The following is a 23,121-nucleotide window of genomic DNA, read 5'->3' on the forward strand; positions in this document are numbered from 1 at the left end:
ACGATGTCGAGCGACGACGACGCGGGACGGCGTGCGCGGGGGGAGGCGAACGCGGGCGAACACCCTGGACGGGAGCGACGGACGGCGACGGACGACGAGGACGACGGCGACGCGGGGGCGGGGGGGGGGGCGAGGGACGAGGGCGCGCGGCGCGAGGGCGGGCGCGAGGGCGGGAGGGCGCGGGAGGCGCGGGAGGGGGCGGGCGACGCGCGGACGACGCGCGAACGCGAACGCGAGCGCGAGCGCGAGCGCGAACGCGAGCGCGAGCGCGAGCGCGAGAGCGAGAGCGAGAGCGAGAGCGATTCGGCGTCGACGTCGACGTCGGACGGATCGACGACGACGGATGGGGAGACGCGCGCGGGCGCGGCGCCGGCGACGGAGGAGTACGACGTCGAGGGCCGACTTCCGTCTCGAACGCCTCCCGCGGGCGATTCGCGAGGATTCTGGACGCGCTGCTATCACGAGGGCGCGAAGTTTTGCGGACTCGGGGTTTTGTTGGAGGAAATTCCGTCGGAGAGTTCTTCGAGCGAGAGTTCGAGCGATTCCGACAGCGAATCGGACAGCGAAGGATCTCGACGACGTCACAGGTTGCGCGCGTTGGATAGCTTTAAGAGCAACATGTCGGAGGGTTCAGAACTTGATGAAGCAGATCTCAACGACGAGGTTAAGCAGAGAGTTCTAGACGAAGGGAAGGCGAACATTTACCCGTCTCTGGCGATCATGGAGGTGCTGTTCAACAAAATGCAGGAACGACTCTCGAAGAAAGCGGTTCGCGACGAAATGCTCGAGGCGAAACGCGCGGACGAAGCTGTTACGGCCGCACACCGGAATCGCAGGCAACGGTCGAGAGCGTGGCTGTTGCATCAGTTTGTCTCGTCCAAGTTCTTTACGTTTCTCACCGCGTCGATGATTTTCTATTCCAGCATCGTGTGCGGCATCGTGTCGCAGGATCCCGACAAATGGTTTGACACGAAGTTCGAAGATGTTAGCTTCTTAGTGCTGAACATCGGGTTCGCCGTCGAAGCGGTCATGCGCATCATGTCTAGCGGCGTCATCATCAAAGAGGATGGCGTCAAACACTTGGTCGAGTTGAGGCCTCATTACTACTTTCACGACCCCGTTAACTGCGTCGATTTCGTCGTGACAGTGCTGTCGTTTATGGAGTACGTCGTCAGCGGTAATTCTCTGGACGCCGTGCGAACTTTCCGTCTCATTCGATTGCTTCGTCTGATTCAGATGGTCGAAGACATGCGTGTAATTTTGGATGGCGTCATCCAAGGCGTCCTGAGCATAGTCTGGATTCTCGTTCTCCTTACGGTCGTCGTGTACATCTACGCTGTGATCGGTGCGGTGTTGTTCGGTGAAAACGATCCGCGCAACTTCAGAAGTCTGAGCATCGCGTTCAAGACGGTTATATCGATGACGACGATGTCGGACTGGCTAGACTTTCTGTACATCAATTATCATGGCTGCGACCAGTACGGCTACGACGGAGCAGACGCGTCTTATTGTACGAACCCAAAGTCGCAGAAGGTATTGGCGACTGCGTACATTATGTCTCTCATCGTCATTCTCGGTAATATCATGATGAGCCTGTTCATCGGGGTCATCACAAACAAGATGGAGGACGCCGCGCTCGAACTGAAGGATTCCAAAGACGCGAAAAAGAGGAAGACGAAAGCCGCAGTCGCAGCTGAGGTGTGGGACGATCCGGCGTTAACTCCGTTAAAAATCGGTGCCGAGCAGTACGCGCAGTTGCTGTATCACCTGAATTTACTCTCCGGCGTGCGAGCGGAAGGGGTTGTCAGGCCGCTGCCAGATCTGCCAAAGTGGAAACGCGCGCAACTCTGGTTGAAAAGAATGGTCACGAACACAGTGTTCGAGTGGGGTGTCGTGATGATGATCATCGCCGTGGCTATTACTTCGGGTCTTGGTCTTGAATACAACCAGCAAGGCAAAGAATGGTACAAGACAACTGAGGCGTTTTTCATAGCCGCCTTTACGGCTGAACTCATCATAAAGTTTTTCGCCTACCTCGACAGAAGTCTTTCGTTTTACACGGGCAAGCAAAAGTGGTGGAACTTGTTTGACACATTCGTGGTGCTGGTTGGGCTCATACCCAGTTCGTATCAGAAGGCGGCGGTCGTTGTGCGACTTCTTCGGCTCCTTAGAATCCTGCGCCTCGTACGCGTGATCAAGCAGCTGCAAGTCGTCGTTCTCTCGCTCATCGCGGGAATGAACTCGATTGTTTACGTCGCGGTGTTTATGAGCGTCATCTTCTTTGTCTACGCCGTGGCAGGCGTACAAGTGTTTCGATTGAACGATCCATTCCATTTTTGCGATTTGTCCAACGCCGTGGTGACGCTTTTCACGGTATCCTTCTTGGAAGACTGGCGACCGGTGTTTGACATCAATTTTTACGGCTGCGACAAAAATTTGTTCGGCGATACCGATGGCGGCGTATATTACGCGTCGACGATTGATGTTGACATATCGAACGGCTCGACCGTGGTGTGCTCGCATCCACAGCAGCACAAGATGTTTGCGTTCTTCTTCTTCAGCTCGTACATTCTGTTGTCAGCCATGGTCCTCGTGTCCGCGTTCGTCGGTATCATCGTGACGAGTATGCAAAGCGCGTCCACGATGGTCCGCCAGCGCCTTGCCTCCGAAGAGCGCCTGAAAATGATCGAAGAATTCTTCCAACTCGACGAACACGCATCAAAACAAACTGTTTACGTATACAATCTTCTTGACAGCGGATTTGAAGGCGAGCTCACGCCGGAGAAGATTATGGAGAAGATGGCGCTCTTTGACATTCCCACGAACCCGGAACTCCTCAAACGCGCGCATCAAACCGTGAACGGGCTCATGGACGCCCCGTTCGACGCGGCCGACTTCTTGCTTCTCACGGTTCTCGCCGAACGCGCGAGAAAAGTACAGGAAAAGCTCGATGAAGACGGCCAAGTCGGCTCGCTCGAAGACGTCGATTTTATTCGCGCGCGCCTGAACCAATCGGGTCACCACGATATCGGTGCGCCCTAACCAATGCCCGCGTAAACATGTAATCACATCTTGGATTCTCAGCGATCCGATCCTCGTCCGATCCTCGATCGACGCCGAACGCCGCCGCGGGCGCGACGCCAGACCCAGCCTCGTGGTGAATCGTCACCCATGACGAAACGCACGGTGCGTCTCCGCGCTCGAATTCGCTCGCGGCTGAACGCGCGCGCGTCGCGCGGCGCACACACACGTTCGAGCGTCGCGATCGACGCTCACGAGCGTCACCGCGCGCGAACGCTTCGACGCCGTGACGGCGATCGATCGATCGACTGACGACGAATTCCCCGGGAAAACGCGCGCAGAAGGACGCCGATGTCGAAGATACCCCGCGACGACGCGCGCGTAATCACGTCGATATCCCTCCCGGCACGGAACTCCCGCTCGAGCTCGGGACGAAGGTGCACTGTCGGTGGCGAGGAAAGGATGAGTTTTACCAGGCAAAGGTCATCGAGCGACGACCGGGACGAGGGAAATCGGACGAGGATTACGAGTATTACGTGCACTACGAACAGTTTAATCGACGGATGGACTCGTGGGTGAGCTTGGGAGAGATGGATCTGTCGACCTTGGTGGTTGTGGAGAAGACAGAAGACGGGAAGAAGAAGAAGGACGCGCACGAGCCAGACGCCGAGCACGCGGAGTTTGATCCGAAGGCGTTGCAGGAGCACGAAGAGTTCACCAAGGTTCGTAACATCTTGCAGATCGAACTCGGGAAGCACGAGATGGACACGTGGTATTTCTCACCGTTCCCACCAGAGTATAACGACTGTCAAAAGTTGTACTTTTGCGAGTACACGTTGCAGTTTTTCAAGCGTAAAGAGCAGCTACAGCGTCACTTGAAGAAGAATGAGATGCGACACCCGCCCGGGGATGAGATTTACCGCAAAGGCAAGCTGAGCTTTTTCGAGATCGATGGGAAGAAGCACAAGTTGTTTTGTCAAAACTTGTGTTACTTGGCGAAACTGTTTTTAGATCACAAGACGCTGTACTACGACGTCGACTTGTTTTTGTTCTACGTCTTGATGGAGTGCGACGAACGCGGGTATCACATCGTCGGTTACTTTTCCAAGGAAAAGTGCTCAGAAGAAGGATACAACTTGGCGTGTATCCTCACGTTACCCCCGTACCAGCGAAAGGGTTACGGGAAGCTGTTGATATCGTTCTCTTACGAGCTGTCCAAGATCGAAGGCAAGGTCGGCACCCCCGAGCGTCCGCTCAGCGATCTCGGTTTGGTATCGTACCGCGGCTACTGGACGCGCGAGCTGTTAAAAATTCTCGGCGACGAGTCCAAGCAGTTCCTCTCCATAAAAGACCTGAGCGAGATGACGATGATCAAGACCGAGGACATCATCTCCACCCTCCAGCACCTCGGTTTGCTCGCCTACACCAAGGGCGCGTACGTCATCTGCGCTTCGCCCGAGCTCATCGAGAAGCATTTCAAAGCCGCCGGCAGCGGCGGCGTACCGTGCGATCCCGAAGCGATCATTTGGTCCCCGTACGACCCCGAGCGCGCGAGGGACTTGTAATTTCACACCTAGCCACGATAGACAGAACCTCCGTCGCGCGCGTAACCGCCGCAGTCGGCGCCTCGCGCGCGCTCTCCCCATGCGCGACCGCGCGCGCGAGATTCGCCTCGTCACCCTCGGTCTGTCGCCCCGGGACACGCACGCGAGATGCGTCGACCTCGCGCGCGAGCTCGACGACGCGGTGCGCGACGTGACGGCGCGCATCGACGCCCGCGCGACCGCACACGCGAATGCGCTCGCGACGCTTCGACGACGCATCGAACACCTGCGCGCGCGCGTGCGCGACGTCGGGTCGAGCTCGAGCGCGCGGACGGTGATGCACGCGGCGCGGTACCCGATGGGCGCGCGAAACGGAGACGTGGAACGGATGTTCGGGACGAGCGCGCCGACGACGGCGGCGAGCGCGGCGGAGGACGAAGGCGACGCGGAACGGAAAATGATGGAGGAGTTACTGGCGATCGAACGACAGACGGTACATCGAGAGATGACGGCGGAGATGTTTTATGCGAGCGAGACGCGCGAGAGCGCGAGCGGGCGCGCGCGGGTGGTGAGCGGGCGGGACGGATTGGGGACGTTGCCGGCGAGTTTGGAGAGCTTGAACGAGTGTTTGTTGTTTAATTCCGACGTGAATCCGTACGTGGAGTACGCGCTGGTGGATAATTTGATGGACGGTGAGGACGATGGTGGTCGGGGCGATGAAGACGGCGAAGACGAGGGAACGCGCGAGGGAGGGGAGTACGAGGACGATTGGAAAAATTTGGCCGAGGCGCCAAAGTCGATGCAAAACGCGTTGTATGATTCCATGCAAGCCACGCAGTTTGGATTTCGACCGACGATGGGCGCGATGCCGTCGCTGGATTTACCCACATCGCTGCCTTCGTTACGCTATGCGGCGGACATCAGCTGGTCCGGGGCGACGAAGACGGCGGCCCCCATAGCGCCTTCGTCCACGGCGACGCCGCTACCTGACGTCGTCGTGACGCCCTCGGTGCTGGCGCCGCCGCCACCTTTGCCACCGACGCCGCCACCACCGCCACCACTGCCTCGGGAAAATTTGCACGCGTCCGCGCCGCCGGCGCAGCTCCCACCGGGCGCGAACGTCGGCGACGGCGGGCGGAGCGCGCTCATGGACGCGATTCGCAACAAGGACAACAAATCGAGGTTGCGCAAACGTGGGTCAGCGGCGCCGAGCGCGGACGCCGCACCGCCGCCACCTCGCGGCGCGCCGATGGAGCCCGACTTACGAGGCGCGCTCATGGACGCTATTCGCGCGAAACCGATGCTGAAATCGTCGAGTCGCCCCGAGTTGAGCGACGGCGATCCGCCCGCCGCGGCGCCGCCCGCGCCGCCGCGACAAATGTCCATGATGGAGGAGTTAGCGAACAGTTTAGGACGACGTCGCTCCGCCATCGTGGCATCCGGCGACCACGACGTGCGCGAGAAGGTCATCGAGACGACGACCCAACGCCCGAGTGGCATCGTCGGCTTGGGCGATTTCATCAAGGCGAAGGAGAGTGCGACGAACTGCGACGAAGACCAAGACGACGACGTGAGCGATTGGGATAGCGACTAAGAATATAGAACTAGACGCGCTAAGATGCTACCACCGCCCCTGATCGCGACGATCAAAGCTTTGACCGCCGCGCGTTGAACGCGGCAAACTTTTCCCGCGCCACGGCTCTGTAATTCGCGAACGCGCGCCGCCGTTCCGCCGCGCGCGCCTCATCCACGCCCAGCCCATCGTGAATCGCGCGCTTAATCGCGCTCGCCCCTCCCGGCGCCATCTCGCACACCGCCATCGCCATCTCCATCGCCTTCGCCTTCGCCGACGCCGCGTCCTTCGTCGTCGCGCACGTCAACCCCAGCGCCTCCGCCCGCCTCGCGTCCATCGCTCGTCCGAACACCGAGCACGCCCGCGCCGCGTTCGCCCCGACGCTCCGACTCAGCTTCACGCTCAGTCCCCAGCTCGGTAAGATCCCGATCGTCGCGTGCGTGTCCACGAACCGCGCGTCCTCGCTCGCCACCAACGCGTCGCACCCGAGCGCGAGCTCGAATCCCGCGTTCACGCAGTCCCCGTGCACCGCGCCCACGATCGGCGCCTCGCACGCCTCCATCGCCAGAACCGGATCGCTCGCGACGTCCCGCTCGTCCATCGCGAACACCTCGCGCGCGGCGCGCAGATCGATTCCGCTGCAAAAGTGTCTCGACGCGCCGCTCCCGCACAGCACGACGACGCGCGCGCCGTCGTCCCGCGCGAGCGCCCGCGCGAGCGCGCGCACCGCGTCCGCGCTCGCGAGCGCGTTCCCGCGCGCGGGATTATCGATCGTGATCACGCGCACGCCGCGCGCGTCGAGCGTCACGTCGATCATCGCGTCGCGTAGCTCGCGTCGCGCGCGCGTCGAAGTGCGCGACGCGTCGCTCGCGCGCGCCCGCGGCGCGTCCACTCCGATTCCAATTCCAATTCCAACGCGTTCGTTCGCGACGCCGCGCGACGCGTCGAGGCGACGTCTCGCGCGCTCGCCTCGCGTCGCGTCGCGCTCTACTCGGTCGCCTCGCCGCGTCGCGCGTCGTCGCCGAACGTCGGCGCGGGCGCTTTCGTCGTCGTCGCGCGTCGCGCGGCTTCGAATCGCGCCGTCGCGGCTTTCGCCGGATCGTACGTCGATCCGGGGAGCTTGTACCGCGGCTCGCCGTTCGGCGGCGGCGGCGTGCACGGCGTGATCATATCGCACGTCACCTCGGCGCGCGCGGCGGACGCCGTCGCGAGCGTCGTCGCGAGGGCGACGGTGACGACGCATCCGACGATCGCGCGGTCGCGCGCGGCGTCGGCGTCGGCGTCGGCGGCGCGCGACGCGCGGGCGACGCGCGCGCGCGGCGTCGCGCGGCGCGCGCGCGCGGGCGTCGACGCGCGCGCGGCGGGGCGCGCGAGAGGCGCGCGGGCGAGCATGGCGACGGCGCGATGGGCGTCGACGAGTGCCGCAACGGTCGCGACGACACTCGCGCGCGACGCGATCGATGCGCGGCGACGACGGCGACGGCGACGCGAACGAGGAGGACGAGGCACGACGCGCGGCGGAGTGCGACGCGCTTCGCGCGATCTACGGCGACGAGCGCGTCGTCGTCGCGACGGTGGACGCGCGCGGGACGCGCGTCGTCGAGGTGTCGCTCCGGCGCGGCGCGTGGCGGTGTCGCGCGACGCTCGGTGAGAGATACCCATCGCGCGAACCTCCGGACGTGCGGTTCGTGTGTTTGACGACGCGGGACGCGCGCGCGCGGGCGTGCGAGCGCGCGGCGGAGGCGGGGGTGGAGGACGCGTGGGAGGCGACGGGGAGGGAGTGCTGCGTCTTCGCGCTCATCGAACGCGCGCGCGAACGCGTGGACGCGCTCGAGGACGGCGATCGGCGCGCGCGCGAGGACGAGGGTGCGGGTGCGGGTGCGGGTGACGTCGACGCGGCGCCGGCGGCGATCGCGGGGACGGCGGGGACGGCGGGCGCGGAGGACGACGCGAGACGGGCCGACGTGCGATCGAGGTTGACGTCTCGCGAGCCCGTGGTGGAGAAGAAGAGCGTGTTTCAGGCGCACGTGTGCGTGGGGGTGAAAGACGTGAGTGAAGTGGCGATCGTGATGGATATTTTGAACGAGTCGAGGAGGGTGCGAGCGGCGACGCATAATATTTTGGCGTATCGAGTGTCGAGGAACGACGCGTCGAAAACGTTTTACCAGGATCACGACGACGACGGCGAGACCGCGGCGGGTGGGCGATTGCTTCGGTTGCTCGTGCTCGCAGACGCGCGAGACGTCGTCGTAGTCGTCTCGCGCTGGTACGGGGGGATCCATCTGGGACCGGCGAGATTTCACGTCATAAACGCGTGCGCCAAGGACGCTCTCGTGGCTCTAGGAGAGATTCATCAATAGCGCGTCGTAAGACGTTGTAGCGGCTAGTACTAGTACACCAAGAGTAGATCTCTCGACGATTCATTCTACGTCGGCGCGTCGTTCGCGACGATGCGCGCCCAAAGCCTTCTCAACTCGCGTACCCCCAACGCCTCTAAATACTCGGCGTTGCGCTCGCGAATGTCCTCGCGTTCCTCCAGGCGATACCACGTGTCTTCCGCCCTTTCGATGTCGCACGCGCGGAGCAAGTGTACCGTCGGAAACGGACTCCTCGACGTGTAATTCGACGCCTCGCTCTCGCCGTCGAACGCGGCGAGCGGATGAAACGGCACGACGGTCACCGTCTCGCCGCCCGTCGTCGCCTCGCACGCGTCCTCCGCCTCGCGCACCGGTCCGCGCATGAATCCTTCCCAGTCATCGTTCCATCCGTTTTCAAACACGATGAGCGTCGTCGCGCTCTCGTCTCGCGCGCACGCCGCCAGTCGCCGCGTCTCTCGCGCGAGGACGTCCCCGTAGCCGCCGCCGCCGCCGTCGCCGCGCACGACCTCGATCGCGAACGTCTTCGCCATCGACGCCCTCGCGAACGGACACAAATTCATGCCGATGATGACGTCGGTCAACCAGCGCGTCGTGGCGTCGCGCGCGTCGCGCGCGGCGGCGCCGTCCGACGAAGCTCTAACTGTCCTGACGCGCGTTCGCGCCGCTCGTCGCGCGCGCGAACGGCGCGCGCGCGCGAGCGGGGGCGACGCGCGCGACGACGACGCATCGCGCGACGCCGCGACGCGCGCGCGCGCGAGGAAACGGGACATGCGCGCCGATGTGTGTGGATTTAAAACGACGCGCGACGACGCTCAACTAAAAGCGCGTCGGAGCATGAACAAGTGCAAGACGATGAGATAGACGGAAAACGCCGTGCGAGTCGCCCTGCTCTTCATGAGCATCTTTCCGCTCGTCAAACCGATGCGATCGTGAATCGGAAGCGAGGACGCGGAGTCTTCGACCTCCCGCTCGCGAAACGCGGCGAAGGGGTTCAAGCGCGCCAGGTATCGACGGCGATACCGCTGGACGACGCCGCCGGCGTCGCCGCCGGGGATGTCTGACTCGGCGTTGACGCCACCGAAACAACCGTAACGCGCGGCGCGGCGCCGCATGCCGTCGACCGCGGCTGCCGTACGTTCGCTTTCGATGTTGACCGTCACCGCGCCGCACGAATAACGCGCGTTCTTCGCGCTTTGCGACGGCGCCGTAGACGCCGCGACGGCGCCGTCGGTGACGGGTATGCCTTCCGCGTCGACGCGCAGGATTGTCGTCCGGCCACCCGACGACGCTAATTGCTTGGAATAGTAATTTTGCACGTACTGAAGTTTTTCGAACAGCTGCACGCTGTCGGCTTCGAGCTTTGCCTTCGCGTCCTCGGCGGCGATTTTGTCCTGCTCGAGCCTAGCCGCGCGCTCGTCCAGTTCACCCACCCTACGCTTGAATCGATCGCGTTGAGATGTGAGGATCGTGAGCAAATCTGTCGACTCCGAGGACGCCGCGTTCACTTTCATCGGAGACCCGTTCACGGCTCTATCCTCGATGATTTCCGAGAGTCGCGTCGCTAAATCGGTCTCGAGCGTCGCGACCATCTCCGCCGTTTCGGTGTACTTGCGCTCGGCACTCGCTTGCGCACCTCGTGCGATTTCAAGAGAAGTGGTCGCTTCTTCTGTTTCGCGCCTTGCTACCGTGAGTTCGGCGGCGAGCTTTTTGTTTCGCTCGCGCAACGATTGCATCGCCTCCGCGCCGCTCGCCGACGATTCGTCACCGCCCGCCGCGGCGTCGTCATCGCCGACCTCCAGGCCACTGATTTCTTGCAACATCTTGACGCGATTCGTTAGTGTGGCTATTTCAGCCTTTAACTTTAACGTCGCCGACTCAGACGGTTGCGCCGTTTCGCGCGCTTTCAAAACCTCTTGTCTAAGCGCGACGATTTGCGCGTTCAGCGATTCCCGTTCGGCGGCGTGTTTTTCTTCAGACTCCTTCGCACGCGCCGCGTTCGATTCGACCTCCGCCGCGAGCTGAGACACCATGCGTTCCTTTACCGCGAGCTTCTCGGCGAGCCTGGACTCGGCGTGCTCGTCTCGACTCGTCGTCGCCCTTTCCGTAGCGCGCGCGGCTTCGACGTGCGCCTCCAACGCCTCCTCGCGACGACGCAATTCCTCACCCAAAGTCACCAACTCTTCTTTTTCCGCCGCGTTTCTCGCCTCGTTCGTCTCCATCGCGTTCTCAGCGTCGAATAATTTACTCGCCATCTCGTCGTATTGCTTCTGTAAAGCACCGAGCTTTTGTTCCGCCGCCGCTTTGCCTTGTCGCGCCGCATCCGCGCTCGATTCCGCCGCGCGCTTCTTCGCCTCCATCGTCTTCATCGCCTCGTCAATCTTCTCCTGCATTTTCTCTTTCATCGCACTCATCAAGCTCTCCGCGTTCGCCCCCGACGTGGACGCCGCGAACGACGCCTTTTTCGCCGCGTCCCGTTCCACGCGCGCCGCCTCCAGCTCGCGCCGACACGTCGCCATCGTCGACAACGCCTCCTCCGGCGCTCCGGCCACCAGCACCGCCCCGTCCCCGATGATCGCGCGCACGCACGCTAAGTCTTCCTCCCTGCACCGCGTCAACCGCTTCACCTCCTCGGTGAGCGCCAGCGTCGTCGCCTCGCCGTCGCTCGCCGCGCGCGTCAGCTTCTCCTTCAATCGCCGTTTCTCCTCCCGTTCCGCCGCCGCGCTCGCGTCGCACCGCGCCCGCGCGTCGCGCATCGCCCGTTGCACCTCGTTCCAGTTCAAATCTCTCCATTGACGCGCCAGGCGCGACGCGTCGTCGTCGAACGTCGCCGATGTCGCGCTCGAGCGATCGTCGCTGAACAGCGATTCCGCCGCGCCGTCGATCGCGTCCAGCGCGCTCGTGATGGCGCTGTCGAAGTCCTCGAACGACGGCGCGTACGCCGCGAGCGACGGCGCGAGCGACGCCGACGCGGGCGCGGGCGCCGGTGGCGACGGCGACGGCGGTTCGGCGTCGTCAACCATGACGGGGCGTCGGCGCGCGCGTCGCGGTGTGGCGACGCGCGACGCGCGCGCGTCGCGTCGGCGCCGAGGCGCGTCGAAATGCCCTCCGGCGCCTCCCGGCGCGAAGGCGTCGGAATCGACGCGCGCGCGGTGGACGCGCGCGACGACGGCGTGGGAATCCAACCGACACTTCACGACGCGCGGCTCGCGCGGCGCATGCGCGCGCGCGCGCCCTCGTCGACGGCCTCGATCGCGGCGCATCGAACGCGCACTACTACACCGGCGCCGACGCGCCGACGCGTCGCGAGACGCGCGGAAACGACGACGGCGCGCGCGGACGAGACGCGCGCGAGAGGTCGAGACGGTCGACGAGACGGCGGGATGACGAGACGCGCGCCGAGCGTCGCGCGCGCGCGTCGACGCGGCGGCGGCGGTCTGTGCGGGCTGGGCGCGACGTCGTCCCGCGCGGTTTCGAAGGATTCCGTCATCTTCACGTTCGAGCGCGGTCGCGCGGACGGTGCGCGCGCGCGTCGCGCGTCGGGAGCGAACGAGACCGCGCGAACGAGACTGCGCGCGCGTCGCGCGTCGGGAGCGAACGAGACTGACGCGCCGCGTTCGCAGGTTCCAAGGACATGAAAGAGCTGCTCGGTAGCAAGGGCAGCGGGTTGGCGGAGATGGCGAGATTAGGTTTGCGCGTTCCCGCGGGTTTCACCGTCTCGACGCGGTGCTGCGAGCGTTACGAGCAGTCGGGAATGGACTTCGTGCGTCGGGAGCTCTGGGAAGAAGTTTTGGACGGCGTCGCGTTCATCGAGAAGACGACGAAGCGGACGGTGTTTCGATCCGGGTGCTCGTTGGTAGCCGCGCCGCCGCTGTTGCTGAGCGTTCGATCGGGCGCGGCGGCGAGCATGCCGGGGCAGATGGACACGGTGTTGAATCTCGGGATGAACGACGAGTGCGCGCAAGCGTGCGTGAACGCCGGGTTCGATGCGCGATGGGTCTACGATTCGTACCGCCGTTTGATCTCGATGTTCGGCGACGTCGTCGAACATCTTCCGAAACAAGATTTTGAACGCGCGCTCACGAAGGCGAAGGAAACGAATAACGCTCGTTACGACACCGAACTCGACGCCGAGGCGCTGAAACTGCTTTGCGGGGAATTCAAAGACATCTACGCGAAGCACGGCAAAGTCTTCGAGCAGGACGCGATGAAACAGTTGGAACAGAGTGTCGTCGCGGTTCTTGAATCGTGGAACACGCCGCGCGCGGTCGAGTATCGCGAAATCAATCGCATCACTGGTCTTCGCGGCACGGCGGTAAACGTACAGCAGATGGTTTTCGGGAACATCAACGACAATTCCGGCGCCGGCGTGTGCTTCACGCGCAATCCGGCTGACGGCGCGGATGAGACGTACGGTGAGTACCTCGCGCAATCGCAAGGAGAAGACGTCGTCTCGGGCGTGCGGACACCGATGGGGCTGAAAGCTATGGCGGAATCGCAACCGAAGGCGGCGGAAGAGCTCGAATCGGTGTGCGACGCGCTCGAGGACGATTTCAAAGACATGTTAGACATCGAGTTTACGATCGAAGATGGCGAGCTTTACATTTTGCAATGTCGTGTCGGCAAAAGAACGGGAACGGCGGGCGTGCGAATCGCAACGGAGATGTTTGCGGAGGGAATCATTTCAAAAGATGAAGCACTCATGAAAGTCAACGCGCAAAGTCTCGAGCAGGTTCTGCATCCAGTTTTTCTTCTCGACGCCGCGTCGCCGGATTACTCGTCGAAAATCGTCGCCAGCGGTTTACCCGCGTCTCCAGGCGCGGCCGTCGGTCGAATCGTGTTTTCTTCCAAGGAAGCGAAAGAGTACAAATCACAAGGGAAACCGTGCATTCTGGTGAGGGAAGAGACGAGCGCAGACGACATAGGAGGCATGTACGCGGCGGAAGGCATTTTGACCGCGCGGGGAGGGATGACATCGCACGCCGCCGTCGTCGCTCGGGGATGGGGCAAGCCGTGCGTGAGCGGATGTGGCGCCATCAGCTTTAAGAATGATCGCGAGATTCGCTTCGGGACGAGCGATCGCACGTATCGCGCCGGTCACACGATTTCCATCAACGGCGCGACCGGTGAGGTGATCGACGCAGAACTCGCGGTGGCGCCGAGCACGATTGACACTTTCTTACCTCTCAAGACTCTGATGCACTGGGCCGATGAGAAGCGCCGTGTTGAGATCCGAGCCAACGCGGACACGCCCGAGGACGCGGCGGCGGCGATTCGCAACGGCGCGAAGGGCATCGGATTGGTTCGCACAGAACACATGTTCTTCTCATCGACCGAACGCGTGCACGCAATTCGCGAGTTTATCATCGCGCAAGATGAGCAAGCGCAAAAGGTGGCGCTCGAAAAGTTGGAAAAGTTTCAGTACGAAGATTTCAAAGGAATTCTGAAATCTGCCGGGGGCTTTCCCGTGACGATGCGCTTGATCGATCCACCTCTTCACGAATTCTTGCCGTCCCGCGAAAAACTGCGCGAAGGAGCGGCGAACGAAATGTCCAAGTACATTCACGGAAAATCAGCGCACGACATCATCGAAATCGCGGAGAGCATGCGCGAGCACAACCCAATGCTTGGTTTCCGCGGCTGCCGATTAGGATGCGTCAAGCCTCGCATTACGCGCATGCAAGTCCACGCGTTTTGTCGAGCCGCGATCGATCTCATCGCCGAGGGCGTGCCCGTGGAACCTGAAATCATGGTCCCGCTCGTGAGCACAGTGGAGGAGTTTCACAACCAACGGGATTTGATCTGGGATGTCATACGAGATCTCGGGCGCGAAAATCAGGCTCCGCCGATGCGCGTGCAAGTCGGCGCCATGATCGAAACTCCGCGAAGCGCGCTCATCGCCGGCGAGCTCACGCGCGCAGGCGCCAGCTTCTTCTCTTTCGGCACAAATGATCTCACGCAAATGACGTACGGATTCTCCCGCGACGATAGCGACGCCTTCGTCAAGCCTTACAAAGACATGGGCATTCTCCAAAGCGACCCGTTCGAGATTCTGGACACCGTCGGCGTGCGCGAACTCATCTCCATCGCCGCCGAACGCGCGCGCGCCGTGCGCCCGGACGTCGAGCTCGGGATATGTGGCGAGCACGGCGGTGATCCAAAGTCTTTAGTCACCATCGACGCGCTGGACTTGGACTACGCCTCGTGTTCGCCGTCGCGCGTGCTCGTCGCGCGCCTCGCCGCCGCGCAAGCCGCCGTCGGCGGCGCGCCGTCCAAACAGCGAAAGCGCGCCGCGCGCTCGCACGCCTCCCCAGCCGCGTGATCCACCCTTACACTTTAGATTTTACGCTTTTACGACGCCATCACGTTTCTTCGTCCGTCGAATCGTCGAATCGTCGAGTCGTCGAGTCGTCTCGCCGCGGCCACCTGGCGCCAACGACCACATGACGACAGTGTTCATCGGGTCGCGTCACACCGCGGCGCGCGTCCGCCGACGCGCGGCCGCGTGAGAAACGCGCGCGATGGAGAGCTTCCACGAGCACTCCTACGAGCTCTCGCGCCTGGCGCGCGGTGAAAGCAGCGCCGACGTCGCGCGCGCCAAAGATGATTTCCAAGCGACGTCGCCCGCGAATTACGTCCCCACGCGCGCCGAACTCGTCGGAGGCGTCGTCGGAGGCTCGGAAACCGACGCCACGCACCTGCGTTTGCAACGCATGGCGGCGTTCGAGTCGCACGATTACGACCCGATCGATAACGATCTCGAGGAGGACGCGCTGCGGGGACGCACGCGAGAAGACTATAAACGCGAGCGAGCGTGGAAGTGGGCGACGAGCGTGATGATCGGTGCGGTGATGGGAATCGTGGCGTTCGTGATCGATGGATTGGTGGATAAGCTGAATTTGTTTCGGTACGGGGTGATCGGAGATAAGGTTGGGACGGACGGATACGCGCGGTTCGTCGCGTGGTTGCTGCACGCGGTGGTGAGCTGCGCGTTCGCGGCTGTCGCGGGAGGGCTGGTGTCGTACGTGGAACCGCTCGCCGCGGGATCGGGGATCCCGGAGTTGAAGACATACTTGAACGGCGTCCACCTCAAGGGGCTTTTGCGGTTGAAGACGGTGGTGGCGAAGCTGGGGGGGATTTCGTTTAGCATCGGCGCGGGATTAATCGCGGGCAAGGAGGGACCGTTCGTGCACGGAGGTGGGTTAGTCGGGGGTGGGTTGAGCGCGTTCGGGTCAAACACGCTCGGCTTCAAATTGAAATATCCCGCGTGGTTCCGAGATGATCGACATAAACGGGACTTTGTCGCCATCGGCACCGCCACAGGCGTGGCGGTGGCGTTCGCCGCGCCCATCGGCGGCATGTTGTTCACCGTGGAGGAGGGTGCGAGTTTTTACAACTCGGACATGTTATGGCGCGGGTTTTTAGCGACGTGCACGGGCGTGCTCACGATGCACTGGCTTGAACAGCTCGATTTCGACGCCGGAGACTTCGCGCGCGCGCGGTTCGGCACCCATCGCGACTTTGGATTGTACACGGACAGCGAGGCGGATTACTCAAAGAATTATTGGTGGTACTTTTGGGAGGTACCGATTTTCATCGCCATGGGTGTGTGCGGTGGTTTACTCGGCGCTGCGTTCGTGAACTTGAACGTGAAAATCACGCAGTGGCGCGCCAAGTACATTCCCGTGACGGATCGGAGAAAGCGCTTGCTCGAAGTGATCGCCATTGCGGGGATCACGTCGACGCTATTTTTCTTCTTCATGTCCGTGTCGCCGTGTAAGGATATCCCTCTGCCGTTGCGAGCTGGGACGGCGGACAGTCTCGACGACATGTCCAATTCGAGCTTTGAGTACGGGGTGGAGACGAGAGACGAGATTCGCAACGATTTCTTCAAGCAGCTGTATTGCCCGGATGGTCAATACTCGGTGTACGGGCAATTATTTTACAACCCACTGGCGACGTCGTTCAAGTTTTTGCTCCATCTCGGCGAAGTCGGCGAGTTTGGCGGTGACAGTGCGCACCCTTTCCCGATCGGTGCGTTGATATGGTACTTCCTCTTGACGTTCTGTTTGATGACGGTGACGTACGGCATCGGAGCCCCGACGGGGCTCTTCGTGCCGTCGCTCGCCGTCGGGGCTTCTTTCGGTCAACTCTGCGGACGCGTGGTGGCACACATCGCCGCTTCGCGAGGAAGCGATGTGAAGATTAACTTGCACGCCTACGCCATCATCGGCGCGGCGGCAAATCTCGGCGGGGCGACGAGAATGACCATTTCGATCACCGTTTTAGTCATGGAAACGACGGGTTCGATGCAGTTAATTATTCCACTCATGTTGACGATTTTCACCGCCAAGGCCGTGGGTGATCGATACGGGCACGGCATTTACGACACGCACATCAAAATCCGCGGAGCGCCGTTCTTGGAAGAGCCCGAGCTCGCTGGACCGACTGGAGACAAGCTTCGAGTGAACGAAGTCATGAGCGACGAGTTGGTGACGCTTCAGCCCGTGATGCGCGTGAAGGATTTGCTACAGATCCTCACTCAAACCCCGCACGGGGCGTATCCAGTGACCGAACACCCGCCCGCGTACGCGGGCGAAGATTTCGAGCTGCACGGCTCCATCACGAGGAATCTGTTGCTCAAGATGCTCCTGCACAGAATTTCCTTCGTCGACGCGAGCGGCGGTGGACGCGTGGGCGGAGACAATCTGTTCACCAACCCGCGCGAACGCGACGATTTGCTCGAGCAATTGAAGCAAATTCCGTTCAAAGTGCCGAGCGCGCGCGAGGTGGCCCATCGCGTGTCGGAAGAAGACATTCGCACGATGTCCGTCGACTTGCGAAGTTTCATGCAGCGCCACCCGTTCCTCGTGCACGCCGACGCGCGCGTCAGCCGCGCCTACCGTCAATTCCGAACGATGGGTTTGCGTCACATGTACGTCATGCCTTCCCGCCCTCGCGTCGTCGGCTTGCTCACGCGCAAAGACATCATTCAAGAGCGCACGAGCCTGACGTTGGGCTTGTACGCGCGCGGCTTGGCGCGTCCGCCCGCGCGACCCGTCTCCCGCACGTCGGAGCCCCCCCACGACGCTCGCGACGCCGCCGTCGCGTCCACCGCCACCGCCCTCACCCCGAGCGCCGCCATCGACGACGACGACGACGCCAAGCTCCCCTACATTCCCTACTACGCCAACAACTCGGCGACGACGGACGACGGCGACGACGCCGCCGCGAGCGCTCGCGCGTCCCACGCTTCCGACCTCGACGCCGCGCGCGCGTCCAACCCATTCATCGACGCCGCGTCGACGCTCCGTCGTCGATGAGCGTCGAGAATAGCGCGCATCAGCATCGTTGTAACGCCGCGCGTTCGCGTCTCGCGTCTCGCGTCTCGCCTCGGCGCTCAAACTCAAAACCCTAACCGGCTGACGTGGTCGACGCGTGTCGTTTCTCCGGCGTCAAATCGCCCCTCGCACAACGGCGCGCTTTGACGCGTCGCGCGCGATGGGGGCGTACCTCAGCCAACCGGTCACGCGCAAGGACTCCACCGACGGCGCCGACGCGCGCTTCGCGTACGGCACGACCGCGATGCAGGGGTGGCGAACGAACATGGAGGTGCGACGACGACGAGATGACGCGGACGCGACGACGCGACGACGACGGCGCGCGCGTCGTCGCGACGAGCGGCGAACGCGACGACGACGGACGCGCGATGGGAAAGAAACGCGACGCGACGACGCGCGCGCGCGAGCGATGGAGACGACGACGCGCGAGGGACGGCGAAAGAGCGCGACGGCGGGGACGACGACGACCTGGCGAAGACGCGAGGCGGAGGCGCGAAAGCGGAGGGACTGACGAGCGCGCGACGCGCGATGAAACAGGACGCGCACGCGACGATATTGGATTTGGACGCGGATACGGCGTTTTTTGCGGTGTTCGATGGACACGGGGGGAAGGAGGTGGCGATGTACGCGGCGAAGCGCCTGCACGAGACGCTGAAGGAGACGGAGAGCTACGTCGCGGGGGACGTCGCGAGAGGATTGGAGGAGAGTTTTCTCGCGCTCGACCGGAAAATGCTGGCGAAGGAGGCGGCGGGAGAGTTGAAGGCGTTCAGGGCGGGCGGAGAAAAGGACGATTCGAGCGGGTTCGGGGGATTGCTGGGGGACGGCGCGAGCGCCGAGGAGCAAAAGAATCGGCGAGCGGAGATCAACGCCAAGCTTCGCGCGGCGTTGATCGAACAGGTCAAGGAGTCCAACCCGGACATCGATGAAAATGATATTAAATTTGATTTTGAATTGGAGGATGGAGATTTTAACGAAATTGCGAGCTCGAGCGGCGGCGACGGCGCCGACGACGCCTCGCACGAAAATTGGACGGGCCCGCAAGCGGGCGCGACCTCGGTCGTGGTGTGCGTTCGCGGTGACAAGGTGTATTGCGCCAACGCCGGGGACTCTCGAGCGGTATTCTCGCGGAAAGGCGGCGAGGCTGTCGAGATGAGTGAGGACCACAAACCGATGAATGACGGCGAGCGCAAGCGCATCATAAACGCGGGCGGTTTCGTCAGCGAAGGACGAGTCAACGGCTCGTTGGCACTGTCTCGCGCGTTGGGAGACTTTGAGTACAAGATGAACAAAGAGCTCGACGAAAAGCAGCAAGCGGTGACGGCGTTTCCGGAGATTAGAGAATTCCAACTGCAAGAGGGCGATGAGTTCATGATTCTCGCGTGCGACGGCATTTGGGATGTCATGTCGTCGCAAGAGTGCGTGAATTTCGTGAGAGAGCGACTCGTTGCGAAGCTCAAGTCGGGCGAGAGCGACTTGAAACTGAGTCAAATATGCGAGGAGCTTTGCGACAGGTGTCTGGCGCCCGACACCAGAGGCTCGGGCCTGGGATGCGATAACATGAGCGTCGTCGTCGTCCTACTGAAGAAATTTTGTTCGATTGCGTGAGCGAGCATCGAGCGGAAGGCGTAATCACGCGTAGACTTCTTAATACTGTTGTTGAAACCATACAAGTACTACTACTACCGCACCCGCTCCTCGTCTCTCGCGTTCAACACGTCGACGCCTTCTCGCTCGAGCTCGTCCGCCAGAGCCATGACGAGGGGTTTGTGGAACCGAGCGCGCGCGTTGATGAAGAAGTTGCCGATGGCAAACTCGCTCGACCCGATCTCGCGCGCCAACCGCCGCTTCTCCTCCCGCGTCGGGAACGGATGATCGAAATGGGCCAGTATCCACGACCGCAGCACTCGCTGCCCCTCCTTCGACCCGAGCCTTCGACGCCGCGGCTCGGCGTCCCTCGACGCGACGGCTCGCGCCTTCTCCGCCCGCAGTCGCGCCGACGCGAACGCCGCGCGAATCCCCGACCTCGCGCACTTCGTGATTCCCGACGGAAGCGTGAGCTCCATTTTCGCCCGCAGCGTCTCGAATCGCCGCTCGACGTCGTCCAGTCGCCGCTCGTACGCCGCGAGCGCGTCGTCGCGCATGTCGCGTCGAGTGTCGATTTGAGTCCTCGAGCGGCGCGCGCGACGCCACTCGGCGACGTCCCTCGGCGACGATCGCGCGCGACGAGCGTCTCGCGCGCTTGATCGAGCGTTTCCCGCGCGGTCCTCACGCGCGCTCCCGCGCGTCGTCGCGCGTCGTCGTGTGTCGAGTCGAGCGTTGTGAAAAAGGTGTTCAGTGTTGGCGTCGCGCGCGCGCGGCATCGACACCATCTCGCGACGCGCGCGACCGCGCGCGACGGTCGATCGCTCGAACGCCGAGTCTCGCGCGCGAACGGACGCGACGCGACCGCGGTACGGTCGCGACGCCGCCGCCGCCGCCGACGACGACGACGGAGACGGAGACTCGACTCAACACTAAAATGTTGAGCGGCGCGCCGATCGACGGCGCGCGACGCGAGGCGAAGGGCTCGAACGACGTCGCGACGGGACGACGCGATGGGAAGGATTTGGACATGTCGCCGGTGCGAGCGTCGACGAAGCTGGCGACGCGGGCGCGGTACGCGGCGATCGACGAGGACGCGGGCGAGGAGGACGCGGCGAGCTTCGTCGACGCGGATGATCGAATGCCGTTCGGTCGCGCGAGTGATTTCCCGCCGTCTTACGGCGAGGCGAAGGCGTTGAAACGCGTTGAGGGCGAGGCGTCGGTGAGCGGGGAGCCGTCGAGCGAGGAGGAGGATCTCGAGGCGGCGACGCCGAGGGACGAACTCGGATTTGAAGTTCCGGAGAGTCTGCGGGAGACGCACGAGGCGCGACGCGCGGTGCGCGCGGATCACAGGATTCGACAGATGGAATATTTAGAGGTGTATCGGAACGTACCGGAGAAGCAGAGGGGCGTGGGCGGAGACGCGTGTTTGGCGCTCGCGGTGAATGGAATTCATCCGGACCACCGCGCGGAGATTTGGGCGGAAAAGCTCAAGGCGCATGTGAAGCAGTACTCGAGTTCGCATTCGTTTTATCAGTACTTGGAACTCGGGCAGGCGTCGTTGAGCGACGCCGAGCGAGAGCTCATCGAGGGTGACGTGCGCGCGGCGTGCCCGACGCATCCACTGCTTCGCTCGGATGTCGCGGAATCGACGTCCAGATCGACGTCTTCGTCTTTCACGCACGCGTTCGCGAACACGGCGAGCGAGGGGTTCGTGCTCGGTGGAAAGGGCGTCGCATTTCAAGATTTCCCTAGGACGCTGATAAACATATTGATAGCCGCCGCCGAGCGGAGTCCGCACGGGTACTGCTCAGGATTCGTCGTTCCCGCCGCCGTGATGCTGTTGCTCACCGAAGACGAAGAGGCGTCGTTTTGGATGCTCGCTGGGTTCACGGAAGACGTGCTGTCGAGCGTCATCTCGCGCTCGTGCATAAATCTGTACGCCGAAGCCAAGTACATCGACTTGGACGTCATGCTCCACGAACCCGAATTGGCGGCGCATTTGAACGAAGGCGACTGCCGACCGAGCGTCGTCGTCGCCGGCTTGCTCACGCGCGTGGGCTTGGGCGTTCTTCCCACCGAAAGCGTGCTTCGATTGTGGGACGCGCTCATTCTTGAAGGCGGCCAGGTACTGGCACCGTTTAGCATTTTGGTGATGAAGGCTGCGAAGGAGCAGCTTCTCGCCGCCGCCGTCGGCGACCTGTGCGAGACGTTTGACGCCGAGGCGGCGCGGATGCACGACGTCGGCGATACTTTGATGGACGCCATCGTCGCCTCGAGGGAAATGAGTTCAAAATTTGACTCATTGAGCATAAGATTGGGCGAACGCGAGGTCACTGCGGATGTGTTGAACAATCTCTTCAACTTTAGAGACGTCGTACGTTCGCTCTCAGAGAGCGCCGGCCCGGAGGGCATCGGGCGACAGGAAATCATCACTCGCGAAGAGCTTGAGGAGGTCGTGTGCGCGACGTACTGCCTCGAGCAGTTCACCGACGTGGACACGGCGGTCGACAAAAAGTACCAGAGTCGTGAGTTGCTCATGGCGTACGATTTAGCCGTGCGTCACAAAGAAGAGCTCAAGACGAAGGGCTTGCGCTTCGACGAGTTCATGAAAGTGTTACGCGTCAAGTCGAGCACGTCGAGCAAGCTGAAGATGCTCGCGGTAAAGGGTGACACCGTGGAAGCGCGGGTGAAGAATTTCATCATCGGTGAGACGAACGACGGTATGCCTACCGAAAAGTCGGTCAAGTTGGCGCTCTTTGTCGCCAACGGCGTCATTCCCACGCAGCGCCTGAGCAGCGCGCCGGTGGAGAGCAAGATTTTGAACGGACTCGCTTCGAGCGAAAATTGGTACTGCGAGATGCGCATGAACGCCCGCGCGGCGTTAATTCTCGCAAATTTCGCCATTCCGCTCTTCATAACCGAAGACGCCGTCCCGAGCATGGAACGCGACGACGCGAGCGACTCGAAAGACGCCTTTGACGTCTCGATCATCGCGTCCAAAGCGAAAGCGCTGGACGATTCTCCGCGCGCGTTCGGCGGTCTCGTGCCGCTCGCGCACACCGAGTATCACATTCTCGTGCAAACGCGAGAAGGCCCGCCTCGAGTGGTGAAGAAACGCTTCAGCGACTTCAAATCGCTTCACGAAGAGCTCCGCAAAAGCGGATGCTACAACGTCACTCGCGTCGCCGAAAACGCCATCGGCACCGACGCCGCGCTGAGCGTCGACCCACACGTCGTCGCCTCACGTTCGGTGAGCTTACAGCGATATCTCGATCAACTCAACGCGTGCGGCTTACCGAAAGTCCATCGCTTTTTGCGCGCGTTTCTCGGTTTGGACGAGCCCAAATCCCGAGTCTCGCGTCTGCGTTCGCTCTGCGCCGCGTGTTCGCCCGCGCGCATCGTCTGCGGTTTCACCGCTCGCGCGCGACGACGATAATGTACAACACTCTGCATCAATACAATCTCTGACGTCTAGCTAGCCCTCCGCGAGCGCCCACGCGTCCACCGCGCGTTCGCCGTGCGGATCCAGTCTCCTGTCCTCTTTCCGCTGCGAGAAATCGCTCTCGATCCTCCTGAGCGCGCTCGTCCGCACCACCGCGTCCTCCGCCTCGTCCGACTCGACCCACACGTGACGCTCGCTCTCGCTTCGCCGCAGCGCGCGCACGACGGCCTCGCGCCCGTCG

At 62.5% G+C, this 23,121-nt stretch overlaps 12 protein-coding genes across 12 annotated transcripts; 8 read left to right on the forward strand and 4 right to left on the reverse strand.

The window, feature by feature from the left end:
- Positions 1–3: 3 nt before the first annotated feature.
- OSTLU_16877 (VIC family transporter: sodium/calcium ion channel) lies at positions 4–3,042 on the forward strand (the record flags this gene model as incomplete). The annotated part of the gene is made up of 1 exon (XM_001419591.1): positions 4–3,042. One exon carries the CDS (start codon positions 4–6, stop codon positions 3,040–3,042), a length of 3,039 nt encoding a protein of 1,012 aa, XP_001419628.1.
- A 108-nt stretch (positions 3,043–3,150) lies between these two features.
- On the forward strand, positions 3,151–4,586 carry HAM3503 (predicted protein; the record flags this gene model as incomplete). Its single annotated transcript, XM_001419592.1, has 2 exons — positions 3,151–3,186; positions 3,363–4,586. The coding sequence occupies exons 1-2, from the start codon at positions 3,172–3,174 to the stop codon at positions 4,584–4,586; spliced, it is 1,239 nt and encodes a 412-aa protein (XP_001419629.1). The 5' UTR covers positions 3,151–3,171.
- Positions 4,587–4,648: 62 nt separating this feature from the next.
- OSTLU_33632 (predicted protein) lies at positions 4,649–6,159 on the forward strand (the record flags this gene model as incomplete). Its single annotated transcript, XM_001419593.1, has 1 exon — positions 4,649–6,159. The coding sequence occupies exon 1, from the start codon at positions 4,666–4,668 to the stop codon at positions 6,157–6,159; it is 1,494 nt and encodes a 497-aa protein (XP_001419630.1). The 5' UTR covers positions 4,649–4,665.
- A 262-nt stretch (positions 6,160–6,421) lies between these two features.
- OSTLU_9226 (predicted protein) lies at positions 6,422–6,703 on the reverse strand (the record flags this gene model as incomplete). The annotated part of the gene is made up of 1 exon (XM_001419798.1): positions 6,422–6,703. A coding segment is annotated over one exon (282 nt), but the record flags the coding sequence as incomplete, so codon positions are not given.
- A 1,504-nt stretch (positions 6,704–8,207) lies between these two features.
- On the forward strand, positions 8,208–8,498 carry OSTLU_33634 (predicted protein; the record flags this gene model as incomplete). Its single annotated transcript, XM_001419594.1, has 1 exon — positions 8,208–8,498. The coding sequence occupies one exon, from the start codon at positions 8,208–8,210 to the stop codon at positions 8,496–8,498; it is 291 nt and encodes a 96-aa protein (XP_001419631.1).
- Positions 8,499–8,563: 65 nt separating this feature from the next.
- OSTLU_33635 (predicted protein) lies at positions 8,564–9,076 on the reverse strand (the record flags this gene model as incomplete). Its single annotated transcript, XM_001419799.1, has 1 exon — positions 8,564–9,076. The coding sequence occupies one exon, from the start codon at positions 9,074–9,076 to the stop codon at positions 8,564–8,566; it is 513 nt and encodes a 170-aa protein (XP_001419836.1).
- Positions 9,077–9,328: 252 nt separating this feature from the next.
- Positions 9,329–11,269, reverse strand: OSTLU_33636 (predicted protein; the record flags this gene model as incomplete). The annotated part of the gene is made up of 1 exon (XM_001419800.1): positions 9,329–11,269. The coding sequence occupies one exon, from the start codon at positions 11,267–11,269 to the stop codon at positions 9,329–9,331; it is 1,941 nt and encodes a 646-aa protein (XP_001419837.1).
- An 878-nt stretch (positions 11,270–12,147) lies between these two features.
- On the forward strand, positions 12,148–14,835 carry OSTLU_16882 (predicted protein; the record flags this gene model as incomplete). Its single annotated transcript, XM_001419595.1, has 1 exon — positions 12,148–14,835. One exon carries the CDS (start codon positions 12,148–12,150, stop codon positions 14,833–14,835), a length of 2,688 nt encoding a protein of 895 aa, XP_001419632.1.
- A 391-nt stretch (positions 14,836–15,226) lies between these two features.
- On the forward strand, positions 15,227–17,884 carry OSTLU_50496 (ClC family transporter: chloride ion channel; the record flags this gene model as incomplete). The annotated part of the gene is made up of 1 exon (XM_001419596.1): positions 15,227–17,884. The coding sequence occupies one exon, from the start codon at positions 15,227–15,229 to the stop codon at positions 17,834–17,836; it is 2,610 nt and encodes an 869-aa protein (XP_001419633.1). The 3' UTR covers positions 17,837–17,884.
- A 92-nt stretch (positions 17,885–17,976) lies between these two features.
- OSTLU_33639 (predicted protein) lies at positions 17,977–19,497 on the forward strand. The gene is made up of 2 exons (XM_001419597.1): positions 17,977–18,125; positions 18,392–19,497. The coding sequence occupies exons 1-2, from the start codon at positions 18,015–18,017 to the stop codon at positions 19,457–19,459; spliced, it is 1,179 nt and encodes a 392-aa protein (XP_001419634.1). The 5' UTR covers positions 17,977–18,014; the 3' UTR covers positions 19,460–19,497.
- A 36-nt stretch (positions 19,498–19,533) lies between these two features.
- On the reverse strand, positions 19,534–19,995 carry OSTLU_33640 (predicted protein; the record flags this gene model as incomplete). Its single annotated transcript, XM_001419801.1, has 1 exon — positions 19,534–19,995. The coding sequence occupies one exon, from the start codon at positions 19,993–19,995 to the stop codon at positions 19,534–19,536; it is 462 nt and encodes a 153-aa protein (XP_001419838.1).
- A 470-nt stretch (positions 19,996–20,465) lies between these two features.
- OSTLU_25081 (predicted protein) lies at positions 20,466–22,895 on the forward strand (the record flags this gene model as incomplete). The annotated part of the gene is made up of 1 exon (XM_001419598.1): positions 20,466–22,895. The coding sequence occupies one exon, from the start codon at positions 20,466–20,468 to the stop codon at positions 22,872–22,874; it is 2,409 nt and encodes an 802-aa protein (XP_001419635.1). The 3' UTR covers positions 22,875–22,895.
- Between the last annotated feature and the right edge of the window lie 226 nt (positions 22,896–23,121).

The sequence above is a fragment of the Ostreococcus lucimarinus genome, chromosome 9, assembly GCF_000092065.1.
Source record: "Ostreococcus lucimarinus CCE9901 chromosome 9, complete sequence".
In the NCBI taxonomy this organism is placed as follows: domain Eukaryota; kingdom Viridiplantae; phylum Chlorophyta; class Mamiellophyceae; order Mamiellales; family Bathycoccaceae; genus Ostreococcus; species Ostreococcus sp. 'lucimarinus'.